At 43.9% G+C, this 24,281-nt stretch overlaps 1 protein-coding gene across 8 annotated transcripts in view; it reads right to left on the minus strand.

The window, feature by feature from the left end:
• Positions 1-601: 601 nt before the first annotated feature.
• Positions 602-24,281, minus strand: part of LRRC49 (leucine rich repeat containing 49) — a 394,882-nt gene continuing 371,202 nt past the window's right edge. For 7 of the 8 annotated variants that reach the window (XM_063926210.1, XM_063926208.1, XM_063926209.1 and 4 more), the window contains one exon: positions 602-1,274. In XM_063926210.1, coding sequence (XP_063782280.1) covers positions 1,071-1,274 — 204 coding nt within the window. In that variant the 3' untranslated portion in view covers positions 602-1,070. The remainder of the gene's footprint in view (positions 1,275-24,281) is intronic. The other variant, XR_010179247.1, reaches the window with a different exon arrangement.

Raw genomic sequence — 24,281 nt, forward strand, 5'->3', positions numbered from 1 at the left:
TACCTGCTGCCATTTTTCTGCATCCCAGTTAATATGTTTTTGTGTATAGTTGAGTCGCTTTGGCCTTTTTCGCTGCAATTCTTCCATGAAAACCACTTCTGTCGAGACTTCTTCGAACAGTAGATGGGTTTACTTTGGTCCCATAGGTTTCTGACAGTTCTGAGGCGATGGCACTTCACGCAGCCTAGCCCTAACCCCCCACCACACACACACCTCCCGCAGTCTAACCATAAATCTCACCGGTGGTGCCTAAAGGTAACCCTCCACCCCAGCAGTCTAACCCTAACTTTCCCGGGAGGGGCTAATCCTAACCTTACATTCCCCGCAGCCGTTGCAGCCTAAACCTAACACCCTTAGGCAAACCAATATGGAGACCCAGAACAATTAGTTCACGATTCCGGCGTTACAGCATTTCTAACAATATCGGGATGCAGACGTCGGCATTCCAAGCAGTGTCAGTATTTTGCAAGCCGGGATGCCTATCCTGAAAGGATTCCATATATTGAAGTCTTGATATCCAAATGATAAATAAAAAAATGTAGTTTATTTTTAAATGTTAAGTGCAGTAGGTGTAGGAGACATATGAATTCAAAGATATGGATACTTTTTGTACTGCATTTATTAAAATTCATATGATTAATACAAGATACAAAAGAGGAATAATTTAATTTATTATTTTTTTAAACAAAAGTTTCAAAAAAGCCAAATACATCAAAAAGTGTCTGTATATTTGACAACGTACAGTAGCCATCCAGTTGCATTTTTCCACGTATTCATAAAACAGTGGAAGACATTTAAGGGTCATGGCTTATTTGTCTTTAACAATGCTTTTTCTTGGTAATAAAGAGGTCTAAATCCTAGTGTCTGAGTATGGTCTAACACAAAAATGGCTTCAATACTGCTCAATATTCGATAGGGAGCTAGATAAAAGTAGTAGACATGAAAAAAACAACAACCAAGTGGAATAAAGGGGGGGGGGGGGGGGGGGGCAAAAAATGTTCTCCTTTTAAATGTGGGAATACTGAACCACACTGTTTGGATAACATGAGTAAAATAATACGGCTACAGGATTATTTCTGTTCAGAGATTCTCTGCAAGCACTGTTTCATATAATTGTTCTTATCACGGACTTCAATCACAGCATCTCTGACCAGCTCAATGAACATCTGTGGCCACAGCTTTTGCAAAGATTCATTTTTCATGTTGATATCAGTTGCTTCATTTACTAAGTCCATCACGTAGGAGCGGCAGAAAGTTTTCTTTTCCTCGATATCCTATAGGGCAAATATTGTTTGGTTATAATGAATTCATAGTTTCCAACAATTTAACATTTAACTTAACATGGGCACTTAGCTGACCTGCAGGTACATAGAACATACATTTTTTAGTGCGAATTATAAATACAGATGTAGCCATGCTCATCCATCCTGCAACTCGGCCGCACAGGCATAGTTGCGGGCACTCTTGCTGCGTCTGGATTACAGCGAATATGCCAAGCTGCAGGCTGGATGAGCGTGGCTACATCTGTACTCTACTTTAACTGCATATACAGTGCATCCGGAAAATATTCACAGCGCTTCACTTTTTCCACATTTAGTTATGTTACAATGTTATTCCAAAATGGAATAAATTAATTTTCCCCTCAAAATTCTACACACAATACACCATAATGACAACGTGAAAAAAGTTTTTTTGAGATTTTTGCAAATTTATTAAAAACAAAAAACTAAGAAATCAGATGTACATACGTATTCACAGTCTTTGCTCAATACTTTGTTGATACACCTTTGGCAGCAATTACAGCCTCAAGTCTTTTGAATATGATGCCACAAGCTTGGCACACCTATCTTTGGGCAGTTTAGCCCATTCCTCTTTGCAGCACTTCTCAAGCTCCATCAAGTTGGATGGGAAGTGTCTGTGCACAGTCAGTTTCAGATCTCTCCAGAGATGTTCAATCGGATTCAAGTCTGGGCTCTGGCTGGGACACTCAAGGACATTTACAGAGTTGTTCTGAAGCCAGTCCTTTAATATCTTGGCTGTGTGCTTAGGGTCATTGACCTGTTGAAAGATGAACCGTCACCCCAGTCTGAGGTCAAGAGCGCTCTGGAGCAGGGTTTCTTTCAGGATGTCTCTGTACATTGCTGCATTCATCTTTCCCTCTATCCTAACTAGTCTCCCAGTTCTTGCCGCTGAAAAACATCCCCACAGCATGATGTAGCCACAACCATGCTTCCGTCTAGCCACTCTACCATACAGGCCTGATTGATGGATTACTGAAGAGATGGTTGTCCTTCTGGAAGATTCTCCTCTCTCCACAGAGCAACGCTGTAGCTCTGACAGAGTGACCATCGGGTTCTTGGTTACCTCCTTGACTAGGGCCCTTCTTCCCCGATCGCTCAGTTTAGACAGCCAGCTCTAGGAAGAGTCCTGGTGGCTCTGAACTTCTTCCATTTACGGATGATGGAGGCCACTGTGCTCATTGGGATCTTCAAAGCAGCAGATATTTTTCTGTACCCTTCCCCAGATTTGTGCCTCAAGATAACCCTGTCTCGGAGGTCTACAGACAATTCCTTTTACTTCATGCTTGGTTTGTGCTCAGACATACACTGTCAAGTTCTGGGACCTTATATAGACAGGTGCGTGCCTTTCCAAATCATGTCCAATCAACTGAATTTACCACATGTGGACTCCAATTAAGCTGCAGGAACATCTCAAGGACGATCAGTGGAAACAGGATGCACCTGAGTTTAATTTTGAGCTTCATGGCAAAGGCTGTGAATATTTATGTACATGTGGTTTCTTAGTTTTTTATTTTTAATAAATTTGCAAAAATCTAAAGAAAATAAAAATGTTCACGTTGTCATCATGGGGTATTGTGCATAAAATTTTGAGGGAAGAAATTAATTTATTCCAGTTTGGAATAAAGCTGTAACATAACAAAATGTGGAAAAAGTGAAGGGCTGTGAATACATTCCGGATGCACTGTAAATGCAATGTACAGAATTAGGTATCAAGATAACAGCTACATAGAATATGATAAGTGGCACTGTACAGTGGTTTATGTTTGTAGAACAAAAACATTTACTAAGAATTGCACTAGTCTCATACAATTAAAGTGGCACTGTTCAATTGTTCCTTTGTTATATCGCAGAGGGCAAGGGCGAACCCTCATCATGTCCCAATACGAGCGGTCAATTTATATTTATTTTGATATCTCCCCCTAAAGTGCCTGCTACGCTCCTCTTTCTTTCTTAACTTTACCCCATATTTTGAATTTACAATAAAAATTAATAATGAAGACAAAAACAAACAAACAAACAAACAAACAAACAAACATATAATAAGAATTTCATTAAGCCCACACAACAGGAGAAGTGGTACTGTGAAGCTGATGACTCTTGATAAAACATGGACAGTGTGACGGACAAAAACTTCCAAGAACAAATCTGTCAACTATGTTATCTGAATCTACAAATCTGTCCATATTGCTTTAATACTTAATTTTTTCATTTTTTTTATATATTTTTTTTTACCTGCTCTTGTTTCTCTTTACAGAAAGTACCAAAAGGCATTTGGGGTGCTTACCTGGTACGAGGTAGTTTGGTATTAGGTCTACTTTAATAATGCAGAGTCAACCAATTCTGGTAGCTGCAATACTGAGCCTGCCAAAGTTAAATAATTATACTTCAAGGCAAACTGTACACTATTGCTTTGAATCAATTTAATATTCAGTACAAATAATGCATATTTCCAAAATTTGCACAGCCTAAATTTCCCAATGGAAAAAACAAACAAAAGAAAACAAGTTTTCCCAAAACTTTACGATCTGATAATGGACCCATTTTTTATATTTTATCAGAAGCTAGAAGACACTGAGCCAACGTCAACAGAGAATTTGTTTTGTTCCTGCCTAAAAGCATTAGATCATGGCTTGGATCATTTAGAGCATGGCGTGAGAATCAAGTTGAAAAATGCACAAAATCCATTTCCAGCAAATTATTATAGACAAAACGATATTTATGCTCAGAAATACACTCAACTGGGGATCCTCATTAACAGGACCCCTTGTGTAAAATCAAATCTACTTTACAGTTTTACTGCTGATAGGAGACAGGACTTGTAAAGCCGTCTGTGATCTACTTAAATAAAACAAAATAAAGAGAAAACATCTGACTTTGCACTAGAGATGAGCGGGTTCGGTTTCTTTGAATCCGAACCCGCACGAACTTCACTTTTTTTTCCACGGGTCCGAGCGACTCGGATCTTCCCGCCTTGCTCGGTTAACCCGAGCGCGCCCGAACGTCATCATGACGCTGTCGGATTCTCGCGAGGCTCGGATTCTATCGCGAGACTCGGATTCTATATAAGGAGCCGCGCGTCGCCGCCATTTTCACTCGTGCATTGAGATTGATAGGGAGAGGACGTGTCTGGCGTCCTCTCCATTAGAATAGAGATAGATAGATTAGATAGAGAGAGATTGTGCAGAGTCGCAGACAGAGTTAGTTTACCACAGTCAGTGACCAGTGCAGTTGCTAGTTAACTTTTATTTAATATAATATATCCGTTCACTTCTCTCTGCTATATCCGTTCTCTGCCTGAAAAAAAAAACGATACACAGCACAGTCAGTCACACAGTGTGACTCAGTCTGTGTGCACTCAGCTCAGCCCAGTGTGCTGCACAGTCATCAATGTATAAATTAAAAGCTTATAATTAATTGTGGGGGAGACTGGGGAGCACTGCAGGTTGTTAGCAGGAGCCAGGAGTACAATTATATTAATTAACAGTGCACACTTTTGCTGCAGGAGTGGTGACCAGTGCCTGACCACCAGTATAGTATTGTTGTATACTACTAATATCTCTTTAAATATCAACCAGTCTATATTAGCAGCAGACACAGTACAGTGCGGTAGTTCACGGCTGTGGCTACCTCTGTGTCGGCACACGGCAGGCAGTCCGTCCGACCAGAATTGTATTATTTATTATTATATACCTACCACCTAACCGTGGTTTTTTTTTCATTCTTTATACCGTCATAGTGTCATCCTAATTGTTACGAGTATACTACTATCTCTTTATCAACCAGTGTACAGTGCGGTAGTTCACGGCTGTGGCTACCTCTGTGTCGGCACACGGCAGGCAGTCCGTCCGACCAGAATTGTATTATTTATTATTATATACCTACCACCTAACCGTGGTTTTTTTTTCATTCTTTATACCGTCATAGTGTCATCCTAATTGTTACGAGTATACTACTATCTCTTTATCAACCAGTGTACAGTGCGGTAGTTCACGGCTGTGGCTACCTCTGTGTCGGCACACGGCAGGCAGTCCGTCCGACCAGAATTGTATTATTTATTATTATATACCTACCACCTAACCGTGGTTTTTTTTTCATTCTTTATACCGTCATAGTGTCATCCTAATTGTTACGAGTATACTACTATCTCTTTATCAACCAGTGTACAGTGCGGTAGTTCACGGCTGTGGCTACCTCTGTGTCGGCACACGGCAGGCAGTCCGTCCGACCAGAATTGTATTATTTATTATTATATACCTACCACCTAACCGTGGTTTTTTTTTCATTCTTTATACCGTCATAGTGTCATCCTAATTGTTACGAGTATACTACTATCTCTTTATCAACCAGTGTACAGTGCGGTAGTTCACGGCTGTGGCTACCTCTGTGTCGGCAGTCGGCAGGCAGTCCGTCCATCCATAATTGTATTATTATTATAATATATACCACCTAACCGTGGTTTTTTTTTCATTCTTTATACCGTCATAGTGTCATACTAGTTGTTACGAGTATACTACTATCTCTTTATCAACCAGTGTACAGTGCGGTAGTTCACGGCTGTGGCTACCTCTGTGTCGGCAGTCGGCAGGCAGTCCGTCCATCCATAATTGTATTATTATTATAATATATACCACCTAACTGTGGTTTTTTTTGCATTCTTTATACCGTCGTCATAGTGTCATACTAGTTGTTACGAGTATACTACTATCTCTTTATCAACCAGTGTACAGTGCGGTAGTTCACGGCTGTGGCTACCTCTGTGTCGGCAGTCGGCAGGCAGTCCGTCCATCCATAATTGTATTATTATTATAATATATACCACCTAACCGTGGTTTTTTTTTCATTCTTTATACCGTCGTCATAGTGTCATACTAGTTGTTACGAGTATACTACTATCTCTTTATCAACCAGTGTACAGTGCGGTAGTTCACGGCTGTGGCTACCTCTGTGTCGGCAGTCGGCAGGCAGTCCGTCCATCCATAATTGTATTATTATTATAATATATACCACCTAACCGTGGTTTTTTTTTCATTCTTTATACCGTCGTCATAGTGTCATACTAGTTGTTACGAGTATACTACTATCTCTTTATCAACCAGTGTACAGTGCGGTAGTTCACGGCTGTGGCTACCTCTGTGTCGGCAGTCGGCAGGCAGTCCGTCCATCCATAATTGTATTATTATTATAATATATACCACCTAACCGTGGTTTTTTTTTCATTCTTTATACCGTCGTCATAGTGTCATACTAGTTGTTACGAGTATACTACTATCTCTTTATCAACCAGTGTACAGTGCGGTAGTTCACGGCTGTGGCTACCTCTGTGTCGGCAGTCGGCAGGCAGTCCGTCCATCCATAATTGTATTATTATTATAATATATACCACCTAACCGTGGTTTTTTTTTCATTCTTTATACCGTCGTCATAGTGTCATACTAGTTGTTACGAGTATACTACTATCTCTTTATCAACCAGTGTACAGTGCGGTAGTTCACGGCTGTGGCTACCTCTGTGTCGGCAGTCGGCAGGCAGTCCGTCCATCCATAATTGTATTATTATTATAATATATACCACCTAACCGTGGTTTTTTTATACCACCTAACCGTGGCAGTCCGTCCATAATTGTATACTAGTATCCAATCCATCCATCTCCATTGTTTACCTGAGGTGCCTTTTAGTTCTGCCTATAAAATATGGAGAACAAAAAAGTTGAGGTTCCAAAATTAGGGAAAGATCAAGATCCACTTCCACCTCGTGCTGAAGCTGCTGCCACTAGTCATGGCCGAGACGATGAAATGCCAGCAACGTCGTCTGCCAAGGCCGATGCCCAATGTCATAGTACAGAGCATGTCAAATCCAAAACACCAAATATCAGAAAAAAAAGGACTCCAAAACCTAAAATAAAATTGTCGGAGGAGAAGCGTAAACTTGCCAATATGCCATTTACCACACGGAGTGGCAAGGAACGGCTGAGGCCCTGGCCTATGTTCATGGCTAGTGGTTCAGCTTCACATGAGGATGGAAGCACTCAGCCTCTCGCTAGAAAACTGAAAAGACTCAAGCTGGCAAAAGCACCGCAAAGAACTGTGCGTTCTTTGAAATCCCAAATCCACAAGGAGAGTCCAATTGTGTCGTTTGCGATGCCTGACCTTCCCAACACTGGACGTGAAGAGCATGCGCCTTCCACTATTTGCATGCCCCCTGCAAGTGCTGGAAGGAGCACCCGCAGTCCAGTTCCTGATAGTCAGATTGAAGATGTCAGTGTTGAAGTACACCAGGATGAGGAGGATATGGGTGTTGCTGGCGCTGGGGAGGAAATTGACCAGGAGGATTCTGATGGTGAGGTGGTTTGTTTAAGTCAGGCACCCGGGGAGACACCTGTTGTCCGTGGGAGGAATATGGCCGTTGACATGCCAGGTGAAAATACCAAAAAAATCAGCTCTTCGGTGTGGAGGTATTTCACCAGAAATGCGGACAACAGGTGTCAAGCCGTGTGTTCCCTTTGTCAAGCTGTAATAAGTAGGGGTAAGGACGTTAACCACCTCGGAACATCCTCCCTTATACGTCACCTGCAGCGCATTCATAATAAGTCAGTGACAAGTTCAAAAACTTTGGGTGACAGCGGAAGCAGTCCACTGACCAGTAAATCCCTTCCTCTTGTAACCAAGCTCACGCAAACCACCCCACCAACTCCCTCAGTGTCAATTTCCTCCTTCCCCAGGAATGCCAATAGTCCTGCAGGCCATGTCACTGGCAAGTCTGACGAGTCCTCTCCTGCCTGGGATTCCTCCGATGCATCCTTGCGTGTAACGCCTACTGCTGCTGGCGCTGCTGTTGTTGCCGCTGGGAGTCGATGGTCATCCCAGAGGGGAAGTCGTAAGCCCACTTGTACTACTTCCAGTAAGCAATTGACTGTTCAACAGTCCTTTGCGAGGAAGATGAAATATCACAGCAGTCATCCTGCTGCAAAGCGGATAACTGAGGCCTTGACAACTATGTTGGTGTTAGACGTGCGTCCGGTATCCGCCGTTAGTTCACGGGGAACTAGACAATTTATTGAGGCAGTGTGCCCCCGTTACCAAATACCATCTAGGTTCCACTTCTCTAGGCAGGCGATACCGAGAATGTACACGGACGTCAGAAAAAGACTCACCAGTGTCCTAAAAAATGCAGTTGTACCCAATGTCCACTTAACCACGGACATGTGGACAAGTGGAGCAGGGCAGGGTCAGGACTATATGACTGTGACAGCCCACTGGGTAGATGTATGGACTCCCGCCGCAAGAACAGCAGCGGCGGCACCAGTAGCAGCATCTCGCAAACGCCAACTCTTTCCTAGGCAGGCTACGCTTTGTATCACCGCTTTCCAGAATACGCACACAGCTGAAAACCTCTTACGGCAACTGAGGAAGATCATCGCGGAATGGCTTACCCCAATTGGACTCTCCTGTGGATTTGTGGCATCGGACAACGCCAGCAATATTGTGTGTGCATTAAATATGGGCAAATTCCAGCACGTCCCATGTTTTGCACATACCTTGAATTTGGTGGTGCAGAATTTTTTAAAAAACGACAGGGGCGTGCAAGAGATGCTGTCGGTGGCCAGAAAAATTGCGGGACACTTTCGGCGTACAGGCACCACGTACAGAAGACTGGAGCACCACCAAAAACTACTGAACCTGCCCTGCCATCATCTGAAGCAAGAAGTGGTAACGAGGTGGAATTCAACCCTCTATATGCTTCAGAGGTTGGAGGAGCAGCAAAAGGCCATTCAAGCCTATACAATTGAGCACGATATAGGAGATGGAATGCACCTGTCTCAAGTGCAGTGGAGAATGATTTCAACGTTGTGCAAGGTTCTGATGCCCTTTGAACTTGCCACACGTGAAGTCAGTTCAGACACTGCCAGCCTGAGTCAGGTCATTCCCCTCATCAGGCTTTTGCAGAAGAAGCTGGAGGCATTGAAGAAGGAGCTAACACGGAGCGATTCCGCTAGGCATGTGGGACTTGTGGATGCAGCCCTTAATTCGCTTAACAAGGATTCACGGGTGGTCAATCTGTTGAAATCAGAGCACTACATTTTGGCCACCGTGCTCGATCCTAGATTTAAAGCCTACCTTGGATCTCTCTTTCCGGCAGACACAGGTCTGCTGGGGTTGAAAGACCTGCTGGTGACAAAATTGTCAAGTCAAGCGGAACGCGACCTGTCAACATCTCCTCCTTCACATTCTCCCGCAACTGGGGGTGCGAGGAAAAGGCTCAGAATTCCGAGCCCACCCGCTGGCGGTGATGCAGGGCAGTCTGGAGCGACTGCTGATGCTGACATCTGGTCCGGACTGAAGGACCTGACAACGATTACGGACATGTCGTCTACTGTCACTGCATATGATTCTCTCAACATTGATAGAATGGTGGAGGATTATATGAGTGACCGCATCCAAGTAGGCACGTCACACAGTCCGTACTTATACTGGCAGGAAAAAGAGGCAATTTGGAGGCCCTTGCACAAACTGGCTTTATTCTACCTAAGTTGCCCTCCCACAAGTGTGTACTCCGAAAGAGTGTTTAGTGCCGCCGCTCACCTTGTCAGCAATCGGCGTACGAGGTTACATCCAGAAAATGTGGAGAAGATGATGTTCATTAAAATGAATTATAATCAATTCCTCCGCGGAGACATTGACCAGCAGCAATTGCCTCCACAAAGTACACAGGGAGCTGAGATGGTGGATTCCAGTGGGGACGAATTGATAATCTGTGAGGAGGGGGATGTACACGGTGATATATCGGAGGGTGAAGATGAGGTGGACATCTTGCCTCTGTAGAGCCAGTTTGTGCAAGGAGAGATTAATTGCTTCTTTTTTGGGGGGGGTCCAAACCAACCCGTCATATCAGTCACAGTCGTGTGGCAGACCCTGTCACTGAAATGATGGGTTGGTTAAAGTGTGCATGTCCTGTTTTGTTTATACAACATAAGGGTGGGTGGGAGGGCCCAAGGATAATTCCATCTTGCACCTCTTTTTTCTTTTCTTTTTCTTTGCATCATGTGCTGATTGGGGAGGGTTTTTTGGAAGGGACATCCTGCGTGACACTGCAGTGCCACTCCTAGATGGGCCCGGTGTTTGTGTCGGCCACTAGGGTCGCTAATCTTACTCACACAGCTACCTCATTGCGCCTCTTTTTTTCTTTGCGTCATGTGCTGTTTGGGGAGGGTTTTTTGGAAGGGACATCCTGCGTGACACTGCAGTGCCACTCCTAGATGTGCCCGGTGTTTGTGTCGGCCACTAGGGTCGCTAATCTTACTCACACAGTCAGCTACCTCATTGCGCCTCTTTTTTTCTTTGCGTCATGTGCTGTTTGGGGAGGGTTTTTTGGAAGGGCCATCCTGCGTGACACTGCAGTGCCACTCCTAGATGGGCCCGGTGTTTGTGTCGGCCACTAGGGTCGCTTATCTTACTCACACAGCGACCTCGGTGCAAATTTTAGGACTAAAAATAATATTGTGAGGTGTGATGTGTTCAGAATAGGCTGAAAATGAGTGTAAATTATGTTTTTTGAGGTTAATAATACTTTGGGATCAAAATTACCCCCAAATTCTATGATTTAAGCTGTTTTTTAGGGTTTTTTTAAAAAAACACCCGAATCCAAAACACACCCGAATCCGACAAAAAAAATTCGGTGAGGTTTTGCCAAAACGCGGTCGAACCCAAAACACGGCCGCGGAACCGAACCCAAAACCAAAACACAAAACCCGAAAAATTTCCGGCGCTCATCTCTACTTTGCACCAGCAGTATAATATAGAACGTTTTACTATGACAAAGCTCAGAGCTGGCCATAGGCATAGGCAAACTAGGCAATTGCCTAGGGCATTTGATATGCCTAGGGGCATCATCAGCTTCTGCTGATTAAAATGATATGCGGCATGCCTATATTCTGTATGTAGCATTTCATATGCAGATACAGCCACAGTCTCACACAGTATATGGGCATGCTGCATATCAGTTTAATCAGCAGAAGCTGCTTGTGCATCCTAGCCACATAGCAATGCAAATAAGATGCATTTTCATCAAAAAAAAGGTGCCCGACGTTAGCACTGATGCAAGATTTGTGAAGACACATCTGTATCCAAGCAGAGGCAGAGGTCACAGTGTTAGTGGAAGTGTGAGTGCTGTGTGCATGTGAGTGGGTTGGTTGTGCAGTAGTGTTCAGAATATGTGTAAGGAGCATTATGTGTGTCATGTAAAAATGCATTAATAATGTGCAACATATGTGTAAAGGGCCACTATGTGTGTCATTATGTGTATAAGGGCATTAATAATGTGCGGCATATGTGTAACAGGGTACTACTATGTGTGTGTCATTATGTGTATAGGGGCACTAATAATGTGCAGCAAATGTGTAGGGGGCACTGTGTGTGTCATTAGGTGTAAAAGAGCATTAATAATGTGCGGCATATGTGTAAGGGACATTATGTGTAAAAGGGCATTAATAAAGGTTGCCATAATGTGTAAGGTGCATTATGTATATAAGGACATTAATGTGTCTCATATGTGTAAGGGGCATTACTGAGTGGAATTGTGTATAAATGCATTACTAATGTGTGGCATTATGTGTATAAGGTGCTCTACTATGTGGCGTTGCATATAGAAAGGGCACTACTGTGTCGTCTAATGTGAATAAAGAGCAATAAGGTGTGGTGTAATGTGAATAAGGAGCAATTCAGTGTGATGTAATGTGAATAAGGGGCTCTACTGTGAGGAGTAAAGGTAAAGTGATACTACTGTGGGATGTAATATGAATTATGGACACTATCGCAAGATAAAATGTGAATAAAGTTGCAGTACTGTGTGGCGTAATTGGAATTGGGGTTACTATTGTGTGGCCATGCCCTTCCCAGCAAGAAGATGCCCCTTTTTGGGCTGTGCGTCAAATGTGTGAACTGTTCCTATTTAAAATATAGGGGGTACAAGGACTGCTATGAGTGAGGGGTGATGGTGCTGGGAAAGAGGTGCAAGGTCAGAGGCAGAACCAGCGGTGGTGCTAGGGGGCACCAGCCAAAGTCTTGCCTAGGGCATCATATTGGTTAGGACAGGCTCTGACAAAGCTGGTTTATTACACAGTATTAAGTGATTTTCATTATTTCAAAACTTATCCAGATTTAAACAGTAAAGTCAAAGCTACTGATGCAGAGACAGATGTACATTACTTTGAGTACCAGAGGTGGAACTACCGGCGGTGCACAGGGGCCCCTGGGGATAAAGGGGCCTGCAGGTGCCCAGCGGTGAAATTCATTTTCATCTCATTCACCCTTTGCCTTTTCCTGTTACCCACCTTTCCCTGTCACCCACTGCCTGTCCCGGTGGCTCACTTGTTTCCGCATCATCCACTGCCTCACCCTTTGGGAGGGTGGGCCCCAGAGCATATCTTGCAACAGGGCCCACCACTCACAAGTTCCGCCACTGTTGTATACATAAATTGGTTCTGCACTTATATGTGCATGCAGATTTAGTAGCATCCAAAACTTGTGCCTATTTGTGACAGGAGAGGGAGGACTAGGGAGAGAAGTGGCAGTTTAAATGTAGTACAATAGGTGCATGTTCACGCAATCACGAAAAGATGCAGTCCCACACAGTGGTGCACATTATCAAGTGCGTGCCTGAGGACATGCTGATGATGATGGTTGCTAGTACATGCTAACAGTTTCTATTGCAAATCCACTGCTGAAGCTGGTATTAAAGTAATTGACTGTAAGTGTATCTGATGCTTGGCTGACATAAACCCGATTCATATGCTAACAGTGCAGAGCAGTGGGTATCTTGCCATTTATTCAACTTCGCATATGAATGGAAATGCATTTATCTCAGCATCAGCCCAAAAGTGCTTAAATTATTTTCCGCTTAAACTGCTTTGGTGCTTTGCAGCTTGCTGAAAGGACCAGCAGTTCTCCTGGGAATGGGAAGAAAAACACTTGACAAATATGAACAGATATGGGATCTCTTATCCAATATCTAGTACCAGTTTTGCAAGGGCTGATATCACCACAAACATGACTGGGAATATTGATGGTGCCGGCAATATCAGTCTATGGGGTATATTTAATTGAAGTCGGATCCATTCCGACATTCATTTGTCAGAATGGATCCAACCTGATCTGTTCAATGCATTCGACTTTAAAAAAAGAGAGAGTTGTAGCATTGCTCTCCCCCGTCTGCCGGCGGCTCTCCCCCCTCGTATCTCTGTCTCTCCCTGTCCCTCCTCTCCACGGCCCCGCATCACAACCGCCGCTCACGGCAGCATCCACCCGGCTCCAGCAAGCGAGGTCTCACTTGCTGGAGCCGGGTGGACGCTGCTGTGTGCGGCGGCTGTGACATCCTCCTGCTCTCCCCATCTGGCTGCCCGCGGCTCTCCCCGTCACTGCTCCCGCATCCCACTCATTTCAACTTTTTTTAAAGTCGAAGTGAGAAGGTCGAAAAGGGGGCCAAAACCTATCCGTTTTCCCGTTTTCGACACAAGCACGTGGATTGGCAGCTATTCCGCAGATCCACGTGCTTTTCGACAAGTTGAATTCCTCGACTTATCAAATATATTGAACTAAAAAAGTCGAAAACTTGACGTTTTTTCGACAGACGTCAGCTTTCAATGTCAGTTGAATATACCCCTATGTATTTCCCATAGAAAGATAATAATCTGCATTGTTAAATCAAAATATCGAATTATTATTATTAGTTATTTATACAGCAGAACTGCCAGAACTACATTTTTTTTTTATTTTTTTTAGAGAGATGTGCGGGTTCGGTTTTACTCGGATATACCCAGATCTTAAAACGGCATTTTATTGGCTCTTGGATAGCCAACAAGAAAAATCCGGATAAAACCGAACTTGCGTTAATTTAGGCGTTAAGAACAGAGTAAATCCGAACCCACTCATCTCTAATTTTTTTTACCAAGAAGCGGAAGTTGGCAAGCAGTTTGATAAGCCACTAGAACATGTATGATGACAGGTTTTGCCCATTTTCCAGTGTTTCGGAGCAAATGATCGATTGTCATTTGCCGTTATCCATTACCAGATTTCCATTCCAACCAGCTAGATCTGGCAGATGATCTGCCAGATAATTGTATAGTGTATGCCCAGCTTACCTGAGATACTAGTTAAGTCACCTGTGCTCAAGCATGGCTATCACTAAAACCTGGTCTGTTAGTGTGCCTTGGGGACCGAGGTCGGGAAAACCTGGTCTATACAACAAAGTGGCTGAAACCAAGTGATTTGGTAAAACCACATTTTGAGAAATCTCCTCCTTCAAGTGAAATATACTGAATTGCCCTCTATATAATTATATAGTATATATGAAATTCTTGAAGGGGCATTTGGATTTTTCCCAGAAAGAACAATTTACCATACTTGGCATGAAGCCTCTGCTGCATTCACCAGTCTACATAGAACAAATTAAAATTGAGAGAACATTTGTTCCAGAATTTTCCAAAAATTCAGTAACCTTTTTATCTGTCTACTACAATCCTTTGACAGTTCCTTCCACATGTTAATGACAATATTATTATTAACCTTTATTAGTATTATTAACCTCTAATCGCTCACATCAGTCCCTGTGAGAGGAAACCTGAACACCTGGAGGAAACCAAGTGAACATGGAGAAGACAGACACCACACCGGTTCAAATGGAAATTCAATGTATTAATAATCTGTGATTATACATAACACTAAATCTGTCCAACAAGTTATCTATCCCATATATATTTGCAGAAAGCAGATGTAAAATACAACAAATCCTAGGAGAGTGGACATTCTCTGTCTTTCATCACTGTGGAAGGAGGGAAGTGCAGAAGTCTAAACAGATTTGCAGTCTGTAGGTTAACAGAAATACATTGCAAAATTAATTTCACTGACAAAGGCCCAGCCAGTGATGTCATAGCAAACATAAGGGACATATAATGTCATATGACTTCAGCTTTCCATTCTCTATCAGCACCTTCATGACATGGCTTTAATGAATTCTGTTGGAGAAGGGATGAAATACTGCACCGCACATTATGTTTCATACTCCACATATAGAAATGTGTTTTATTTGAATTTGCTTGTTAGCGTACCAAATACAGTAGCTATAAAAACTATCTGATTTATATAGTCATCACACTTGTGGTGAGGCCATACGGGATTCTTTGCAAAACAATGTAAATTTTACATGTGCTCAGAGGTGGCTAAGGTCAGACATTAACCTATAATGTCAACTGGATGCTATCTGAATGTAGCCAAACTGGCCATGTCATTATGCTCATTGGGACAGAAGTACATATGTAAAGGCTATTTTTCCTTTATTAACTTTTATTGTCACCACTGCTAAAAAAATAATTTTACATTTATATTGTGTATACTGTATATACACAACACACACAGACAAACATACATACATACATATATATATATATATATATATATATATCTGAAACAGAACAAGAGAAGGCACATCCTAGAATGATAAATTGTGACAGCAGCAAAAAAAAAATCTTCAGGATAATAGGATTTCCATTTCAGCATACTCTCAAGTAGTACTATTATGGAAAAATGCAATCAATTTTAATAAACAATATGTATGGTATCACATGTATATTATTAAGAAAAAAACAATGACAGCTTATCCAACCAAAGTAGAATACACTGGAGAAATCCATCCAAGCCTACTCCAATATGGGAGAGGCACCTGGTACATTATACCGAGGTTTAGTGGGTGCTTACCCATTTTTAAGCTTATGCTGCCTGCATTGTGATTTACTTCGGATGATTAAGCCCGCTGAGTGCCGTATGTTGGATTGACTTTTATATATATATATATATATATATATATATATATATATATACACACAAAAATTATTATTTTTTATTTTATATTGAGAATTGCCCCCGATAGACCAGTTTGTCCATAATGGGCAATATTTGTTTGTTCATTCTGACTGATGCACCTGTATTACCTTTCTCTTTCAGAAAGTAAAATGCAAAAAAATAAATAAAAAGGAGGTGCCAAAACTTGACTAAAAGTCATAAATAAGCTGTAAATATTGAAAGGGACAGTCCAAAAGTTCTAGTAGCCCTAAAGGTAGTGAAGCATTAATTGTCCCAACTTATTCTCTGGACCACAATCGAGTAATGGTTGCACCAGCAGTTTCCACAGCAGCACTCTGCATATAGAGACAGACAGGGTGGGACTGGCCCACTTCGGGAACCCCCGGTGGGCCCTACTGCCTCTAGGGAAGAGGTTGAGACTGTGCATTTGAATTATACATTATTCATACAGTATGTTCCATTATAATGCACAGGACTATGGTGTATTTTCTATCATGCATTGCTGTTATTAATATTGACTATATATATATATATATATATATATATATATATCAAGGGCCCCAGCCATGCAGTCTCTAATGGTTATGTATACTTATGTGGTGGCTGGCCACACCCCTATGCATGGGCCCCTACCACTGAATTCCCCCGTTAGGCCCTTCATGCCCCAGTCCGACACTGGAGACAGATACAGTATATCACAGGGTGATAATGTACCAACCAAGCAGCTCCTAACTTCCATGTTACAGGATGTATAAAAAAATAGGGTGTAACCACTAGTGGTAATCCCTAATCAGGTGCTTTGTCTGAGATGGTTCTCCATGCAGCTGTTCAAGCTGAATAGTCACTCCACAATAAATGGATAAACACAATATAAGAAACAAATGCTAGAAAAAAAATAGTACTGCAGACAGGTGTACAAAGATAAAACCAATTCAAACTATTTATTAAGATACATAATTTTGCACCATCCTCTTTGTATTAGCACACCATATATTATCACACCTATTATAGGTTGTGAAAGGGAGCTATATAGTAGAGATGAGCGGGTTCGGTTCCTCGGAATCCGAACCCGCCCGAACTTCATGTTTTTTTACACGGGTCCGAGCGACTCGGATCTTCCCGCCTTGCTCGGTTAACCCGAGCGCGCCCGAACGTCATCATGACGCTGTCGGATTCTCGCGAGGCTCGGATTCTATCGCGAGACTCGGATTCTATATAAGGAGCCGCGCGTCGCCGCCATTTTCACACGTGCATTGAGATTGATAGGGAGAGGACGTGGCTGGCGTCCTCTCCATTTAGATTAGAAGAGAGAGAGTGAGATTGAGACAGAGACACTTGATTTACTGGAGCTTAGGAGTACTAGAGAGTGCAGAGTTTACTAGTGACTGACCACTGACCAGTGACCACCAGTGCAGTTTTATTTAATATAATCCGTTCTCTGCCTGAAAAAAACGATACACAGTGACTCAGTCACATACCATATCTGTGCTCAGCCCAGTGTGCTGCATCATCTATGTATAATATCTGACTGTGCTCACACAGCTTAATTGTGGGGGAGACTGGGGAGCAGTTATAGGTTATAGCAGGAGCCAGGAGTACATACATATTATTAAAATTAAACAGTGCACACTTTTGCTGCAGGCAGGAGTGCCACTGCCAGTGTGACTGACCAGTGACCTGACCACACTGACCACCAGTATAGTATACTATATTGTGATTGCCTGAAAAAGTTAAACACTCGTCGTGTGACTTGTGTGGTGTTTTTTTTTTTATTCTATAAAAAACTCATTCTGCTGACAGACAGTGTCCAGCAGGTCCGTCATTATATAATATATACCTGTCCGGCTGAGGTAGTGATATATATATATTTTTTATATCATTATTTATCATCCAGTCGCAGCAGACACAGTACGGTAGTTCACGGCTGTAGCTACCTCTGTGTCGGCACTCGGCAGTCCATCCATAATTGTATACCACCTACCCGTGGTTTTTTTTTTCTTTCTTCTTTATACATACTACATCTCATTATCATCCAGTCTATATTAGCAGCAGACACAGTACAGTACGGTAGTCCACGGCTGTAGCTACCTCTGTGTCGGCACTCGGCAGTCCATCCATAATTGTATACCACCTACCCGTGGTTTTTTTTTTTCTTTCTTCTTTATACATACTACATCTCATTATCATCCAGTCTATATTAGCAGCAGACACAGTACAGTACGGTAGTCCACGGCTGTAGCTACCTCTGTGTCGGCACTCGGCAGTCCGTCCATAATTGTATACCACCTACCCGTGGTTTTTTTTTCTTTCTTCTTTATACATACATACTACATCTCATTATCAACCAGTCTATATTAGCAGCAGACACAGTACAGTACGGTAGTCCACGGCTGTAGCTACCTCTGTGTCGGCACTCGGCAGTCCATCCATAATTGTATACCACCTACCCGTGGTTTTTTTTTCTTTCTTCTTTATACATACTACATCTCATTATCATCCAGTCTATATTAGCAGCAGACACAGTACAGTACGGTAGTCCACGGCTGTAGCTACCTCTGTGTCGGCACTCGGCAGTCCGTCCATAATTGTATACCACCTACCCGTGGTTTTTTTTTCTTTCTTCTTTATACATACATACTACATCTCATTATCATCCAGTCTATATTAGCAGCAGACACAGTACAGTACGGTAGTCCACGGCTGTAGCTACCTCTGTGTCGGCACTTGGCAGTCCATCCATAATTGTATACCACCTACCCGTGGTTTTTTTTTTCTTTCTTCTTTATACATACTACATCTCATTATCAACCAGTCTATATTAGCAGCAGACAGTACAGTACGGTAGTCCACGGCTGTAGCTACCTCTGTGTCGGCACTCCATCCATAATTGTATACCACCTACCCGTGGTTTTTTTTTTTCTTTCTTCTTTATACATACATACTACATCTCATTATCATCCAGTCTATATTAGCAGCAGACACAGTACAGTACGGTAGTCCACGGCTGTAGCTACCTCTGTGTCGGCACTTGGCAGTCCGTCCATAATTGTATACCACCTACCCGTGGTTTTTTTTTCTTTCTTCTTTATACATACATACTACATCTCATTATCATCCAGTCTATATTAGCAGCAGACACAGTACAGTACGGTAGTCCACGGCTGTAGCTACCTCTGTGTCGGCACTTGGCAGTCCATCCATAATTGTATACCACCTACCCGTGGTTTTTTTTTCTTTCTTCTTTATACATACTACATCTCATTATCAACCAGTCTATATTAGCAGCAGACACAGTACAGTACGGTAGTCCACGGCTGTAGCTACCTCTGTGTCGGCACTCGGCAGTCCATCCATAATTGTATACCACCTACCCGTGGTTTTTTTTTCTTTCTTCTTTATACATACATACTACATCTCATTATCATCCAGTCTATATTAGCAGCAGACACAGTACAGTACGGTAGTCCACGGCTGTAGCTACCTCTGTGTCGGCACTCGGCAGTCCATTCATAATTGTATACTAGTATCCATCCATCTCCATTGTTTACCTGAGGTGCCTTTTAGTTGTGCCTATTAAAATATGGAGAACAAAAATGTTGAGGTTCCAAAATTAGGGAAAGATCAAGATCCACTTCCACCTCGTGCTGAAGCTGCTGCCACTAGTCATGGCCGAGACGATGAAATGCCAGCAACGTCGTCTGCCAAGGCCGATGCCCAATGTCATAGTACAGAGCATGTCAAATCCAAAACACCAAATATCAGTAAAAAAAGGACTCCAAAACCTAAAATAAAATTGTCGGAGGAGAAGCGTAAACTTGCCAATATGCCATTTACCACACGGAGTGGCAAGGAACGGCTGAGGCCCTGGCCTATGTTCATGGCTAGTGGTTCAGCTTCACATGAGGATGGAGGCACTCAGCCTCTCGCTAGAAAAATGAAAAGACTCAAGCTGGCAAAAGCAGTAGCACCGCAAAGAACTGTGCGTTCTTCGAAATCCCAAATCCACAAGGAGAGTCCAATTGTGTCGGTTGCGATGCCTGACCTTCCCAACACTGGACGTGAAGAGCATGCGCCTTCCACCATTTGCACGCCCCCTGCAAGTGCTGGAAGGAGCACCCGCAGTCCAGTTCCTGATAGTCAGATTGAAGATGTCAGTGTTGAAGTACACCAGGATGAGGAGGATATGGGTGTTGCTGGCGCTGGGGAGGAAATTGACCAGGAGGATTCTGATGGTGAGGTGGTTTGTTTAAGTCAGGCACCCGGGGAGACACCTGTTGTCCGTGGGAGGAATATGGCCGTTGACATGCCTGGTGAAAATACCAAAAAAATCAGCTCTTCGGTGTGGAACTATTTGAACAGAAATGCGGACAACAGGTGTCAAGCCGTGTGTTCCCTTTGTCAAGCTGTAATAAGTAGGGGTAAGGACGTTAACCACCTCGGAACATCCTCCCTTATACGTCACCTGCAGCGCATTCATAATAAGTCAGTGACAAGTTCAAAAACTTTGGGTGACAGCGGAAGCAGTCCACTGACCAGTAAATCCCTTCCTCTTGTAACCAAGCTCACGCAAACCACCCCACCAACTCCCTCAGTGTCAATTTCCTCCTTCCCCAGGAATGCCAATAGTCCTGCAGGCCATGTCACTGGCAATTCTGACGAGTCCTCTCCTGCCTGGGATTCCTCCGATGCATCCTTGCGTGTAACGCCTACTGCTGCTGGCGCTGCTGTTGTTGCTGCTGGGAGTCGATGGTCATCCCAGAGGGGAAGTCGTAAGCCCACTTGTACTACTTCCAGTAAGCAATTGACTGTTCAACAGTCCTTTGCGAGGAAGATGAAATATCACAGCAGTCATCCTGCTGCAAAGCGGATAACTGAGGCCTTGACAACTATGTTGGTGTTAGACGTGCGTCCGGTATCCGCCGTTAGTTCACAGGGAACTAGACAATTTATTGAGGCAGTGTGCCCCCGTTACCAAATACCATCTAGGTTCCACTTCTCTAGGCAGGCGATACCGAAAATGTACACGGACCTCAGAAAAAGACTCACCAGTGTCCTAAAAAATGCAGCTGGACCCAATGTCCACTTAACCACGGACATGTGGACAAGTGGAGCAGGGCAGGGTCAGGACTATATGACTGTGACAGCCCACTGGGTAGATGTATGGACTCCCGCCGCAAGAACAGCAGCGGCGGCACCAGTAGCAGCATCTCGCAAACGCCAACTCTTTCCTAGGCAGGCTACGCTTTGTATCACCGCTTTCCAGAATACGCACACAGCTGAAAACCTCTTACGGCAACTGAGGAAGATCATCGCGGAATGGCTTACCCCAATTGGACTCTCCTGTGGATTTGTGGCATCGGACAACGCCAGCAATATTGTGTGTGCATTAAATATGGGCAAATTCCAGCACGTCCCATGTTTTGCACATACCTTGAATTTGGTGGTGCAGAATTTTTTAAAAAACGACAGGGGCGTGCAAGAGATGCTGTCGGTGGCCAGAAGAATTGCGGGACACTTTCGGCGTACAGGCACCACGTACAGAAGACTGGAGCACCACCAAAAACTACTGAACCTGCCCTGCCATCATCTGAAGCAAGAAGTGGTAACGAGGTGGAATTCAATCCTCTATATGCTTCAGAGGTTGGAGGAGCAGCAAAAGGCCATTCAAGCCTATACAATTGAGCACGATATAGGAGGTGGAATGCACCTGTCTCAAGCGCAGTGGAGAATGATTTCAACGTTGTGCAAGGTTCTGATGCCCTTTGAACTTGCCACACGTGAAGTCAGTTCAGACACTGCCAGCCTGAGTCAGGTCATTCCCCTCATCAGGCTTTTGCAGAAGAAGCTGGAGACATTGAAGGAGGAGCTAACACGGAGCGATTCCGCTAGGCATGTGGGACTTGTGGATGGAGCCCTTAATTCGCTTAACAAGGATTCACGGGTGGTCAATCTGTTGAAATCAGAGCACTACATTTTGGCCACCGTGCTCGATCCTAGATTTAAAGCCTACCTTGGATCTCTCTTTCCGGCAGACACAAGTCTGCTGGGGTTGAAAGACCTGCTGGTGAGAAAATTGTCAAGTCAAGCGGAACGCGACCGGTCAACATCTCCTCCTTCACATTCTCCCGCAACTGGGGGTGCGAGGAAAAGGCTCAGAATTCCGAGCCCACCCGCTGGCGGTGATGCAGGGCAGTCTGGAGCGACTGCTGATGCTGACATCTGGTCCGGACTGAAGGACCTGACAACGATTACGGACATGTCGTCTACTGTCACTGCATATGATTCTCTCAACATTGATAGAATGGTGGAGGATTATATGAGTGACCGCATCCAAGTAGGCACGTCACACAGTCCGTACTTATACTGGCAGGAAAAAGAGGCAATTTGGAGGCCCTTGCACAAACTGGCTTTATTCTACCTAAGTTGCCCTCCCACAAGTGTGTACTCCGAAAGAGTGTTTAGTGCCGCCGCTCACCTTGTCAGCAATCGGCGTACGAGGTTACATCCAGAAAATGTGGAGAAGATGATGTTCATTAAAATGAATTATAATCAATTCCTCCGCGGAGACATTGACCAGCAGCAATTGCCTCCACAAAGTACACAGGGAGCTGAGATGGTGGATTCCAGTGGGGACGAATTGATAATCTGTGAGGAGGGGGATGTACACGGTGATATATCGGAGGATGATGATGAGGTGGACATCTTGCCTCTGTAGAGCCAGTTTGTGCAAGGAGAGATTAATTGCTTCTTTTTTGGGGGGGTCCAAACCAACCCGTCATATCAGTCACAGTCGTGTGGCAGACCCTGTCACTGAAATGATGGGTTGGTTAAAGTGTGCATGTCCTGTTTATACAACATAAGGGTGGGTGGGAGGGCCCAAGGACAATTCCATCTTGCACCTCTTTTTTCTTTTATTTTTCTTTGCGTCATGTGCTGTTTGGGGAGGGTTTTTTGGAAGGGCCATCCTGCGTGACACTGCAGTGCCACTCCTAGATGGGCCCGGTGTTTGTGTCGGCCACTAGGGTCGCTTATCTTACTCACACAGTCAGCTACCTCATTGCGCCTCTTTTTTTCTTTGCGTCATGTGCTGTTTGGGGAGGGTTTTTTGGAAGGGACATCCTGCGTGACACTGCAGTGCCACTCCTAGATGGGCCCGGTGTTTGTGTCGGCCACTAGGGTCGCTTATCTTACTCACACAGTCAGCTACCTCATTGCGCCTCTTTTTTTCTTTGCGTCATGTGCTGTTTGGGGAGGGTTTTTTGGAAGGGCCATCCTGCGTGACACTGCAGTGCCACTCCTAGATGGGCCCGGTGTTTGTGTCGGCCACTAGGGTCGCTTATCTTACTCACACAGTCAGCTACCTCATTGCGCCTCTTTTTTTCTTTGCGTCATGTGCTGTTTGGGGAGGGTTTTTTGGAAGGGACATCCTGCGTGACACTGCAGTGCCACTCCTAGATGGGCCCGGTGTTTGTGTCGGCCACTAGGGTCGCTTATCTTACTCACACAGTCAGCTACCTCATTGCGCCTCTTTTTTTCTTTGCGTCATGTGCTGTTTGGGGAGGGTTTTTTGGAAGGGACATCCTGCGTGACACTGCAGTGACACTCCTAGATGGGCCCGGTGTTTGTGTCGGCCACTAGGGTCGCTTATCTTACTCACACAGTCAGCTACCTCATTGCGCCTCTTTTTTTCTTTGCGTCATGTGCTGTTTGGGGAGGGTTTTTTGGAAGGGACATCCTGCGTGACACTGCAGTGCCACTCCTAGATGGGCCCGGTGTTTGTGTCGGCCACTAGGGTCGCTTATCTTACTCACACAGTCAGCTACCTCATTGCGCCTCTTTTTTTCTTTGCGTCATGTGCTGTTTGGGGAGGGTTTTTTGGAAGGGACATCCTGCGTGACACTGCAGTGCCACTCCTAGATGGGCCCGGTGTTTGTGTCGGCCACTAGGGTCGCTTATCTTACTCACACAGCGACCTCGGTGCAAATTTTAGGACTAAAAATAATATTGTGAGGTGTGAGGTATTCAGAATAGACTGAAAATGAGTGGAAATTATGGTTTTTGAGGTTAATAATACTTTGGGATCAAAATGACCCCCAAATTCTATGATTTAAGCTGTTTTTTAAGGTTTTTT

This window comes from Pseudophryne corroboree, chromosome 6, assembly GCF_028390025.1.
Source record: "Pseudophryne corroboree isolate aPseCor3 chromosome 6, aPseCor3.hap2, whole genome shotgun sequence".
Taxonomy (NCBI): domain Eukaryota; kingdom Metazoa; phylum Chordata; class Amphibia; order Anura; family Myobatrachidae; genus Pseudophryne; species Pseudophryne corroboree.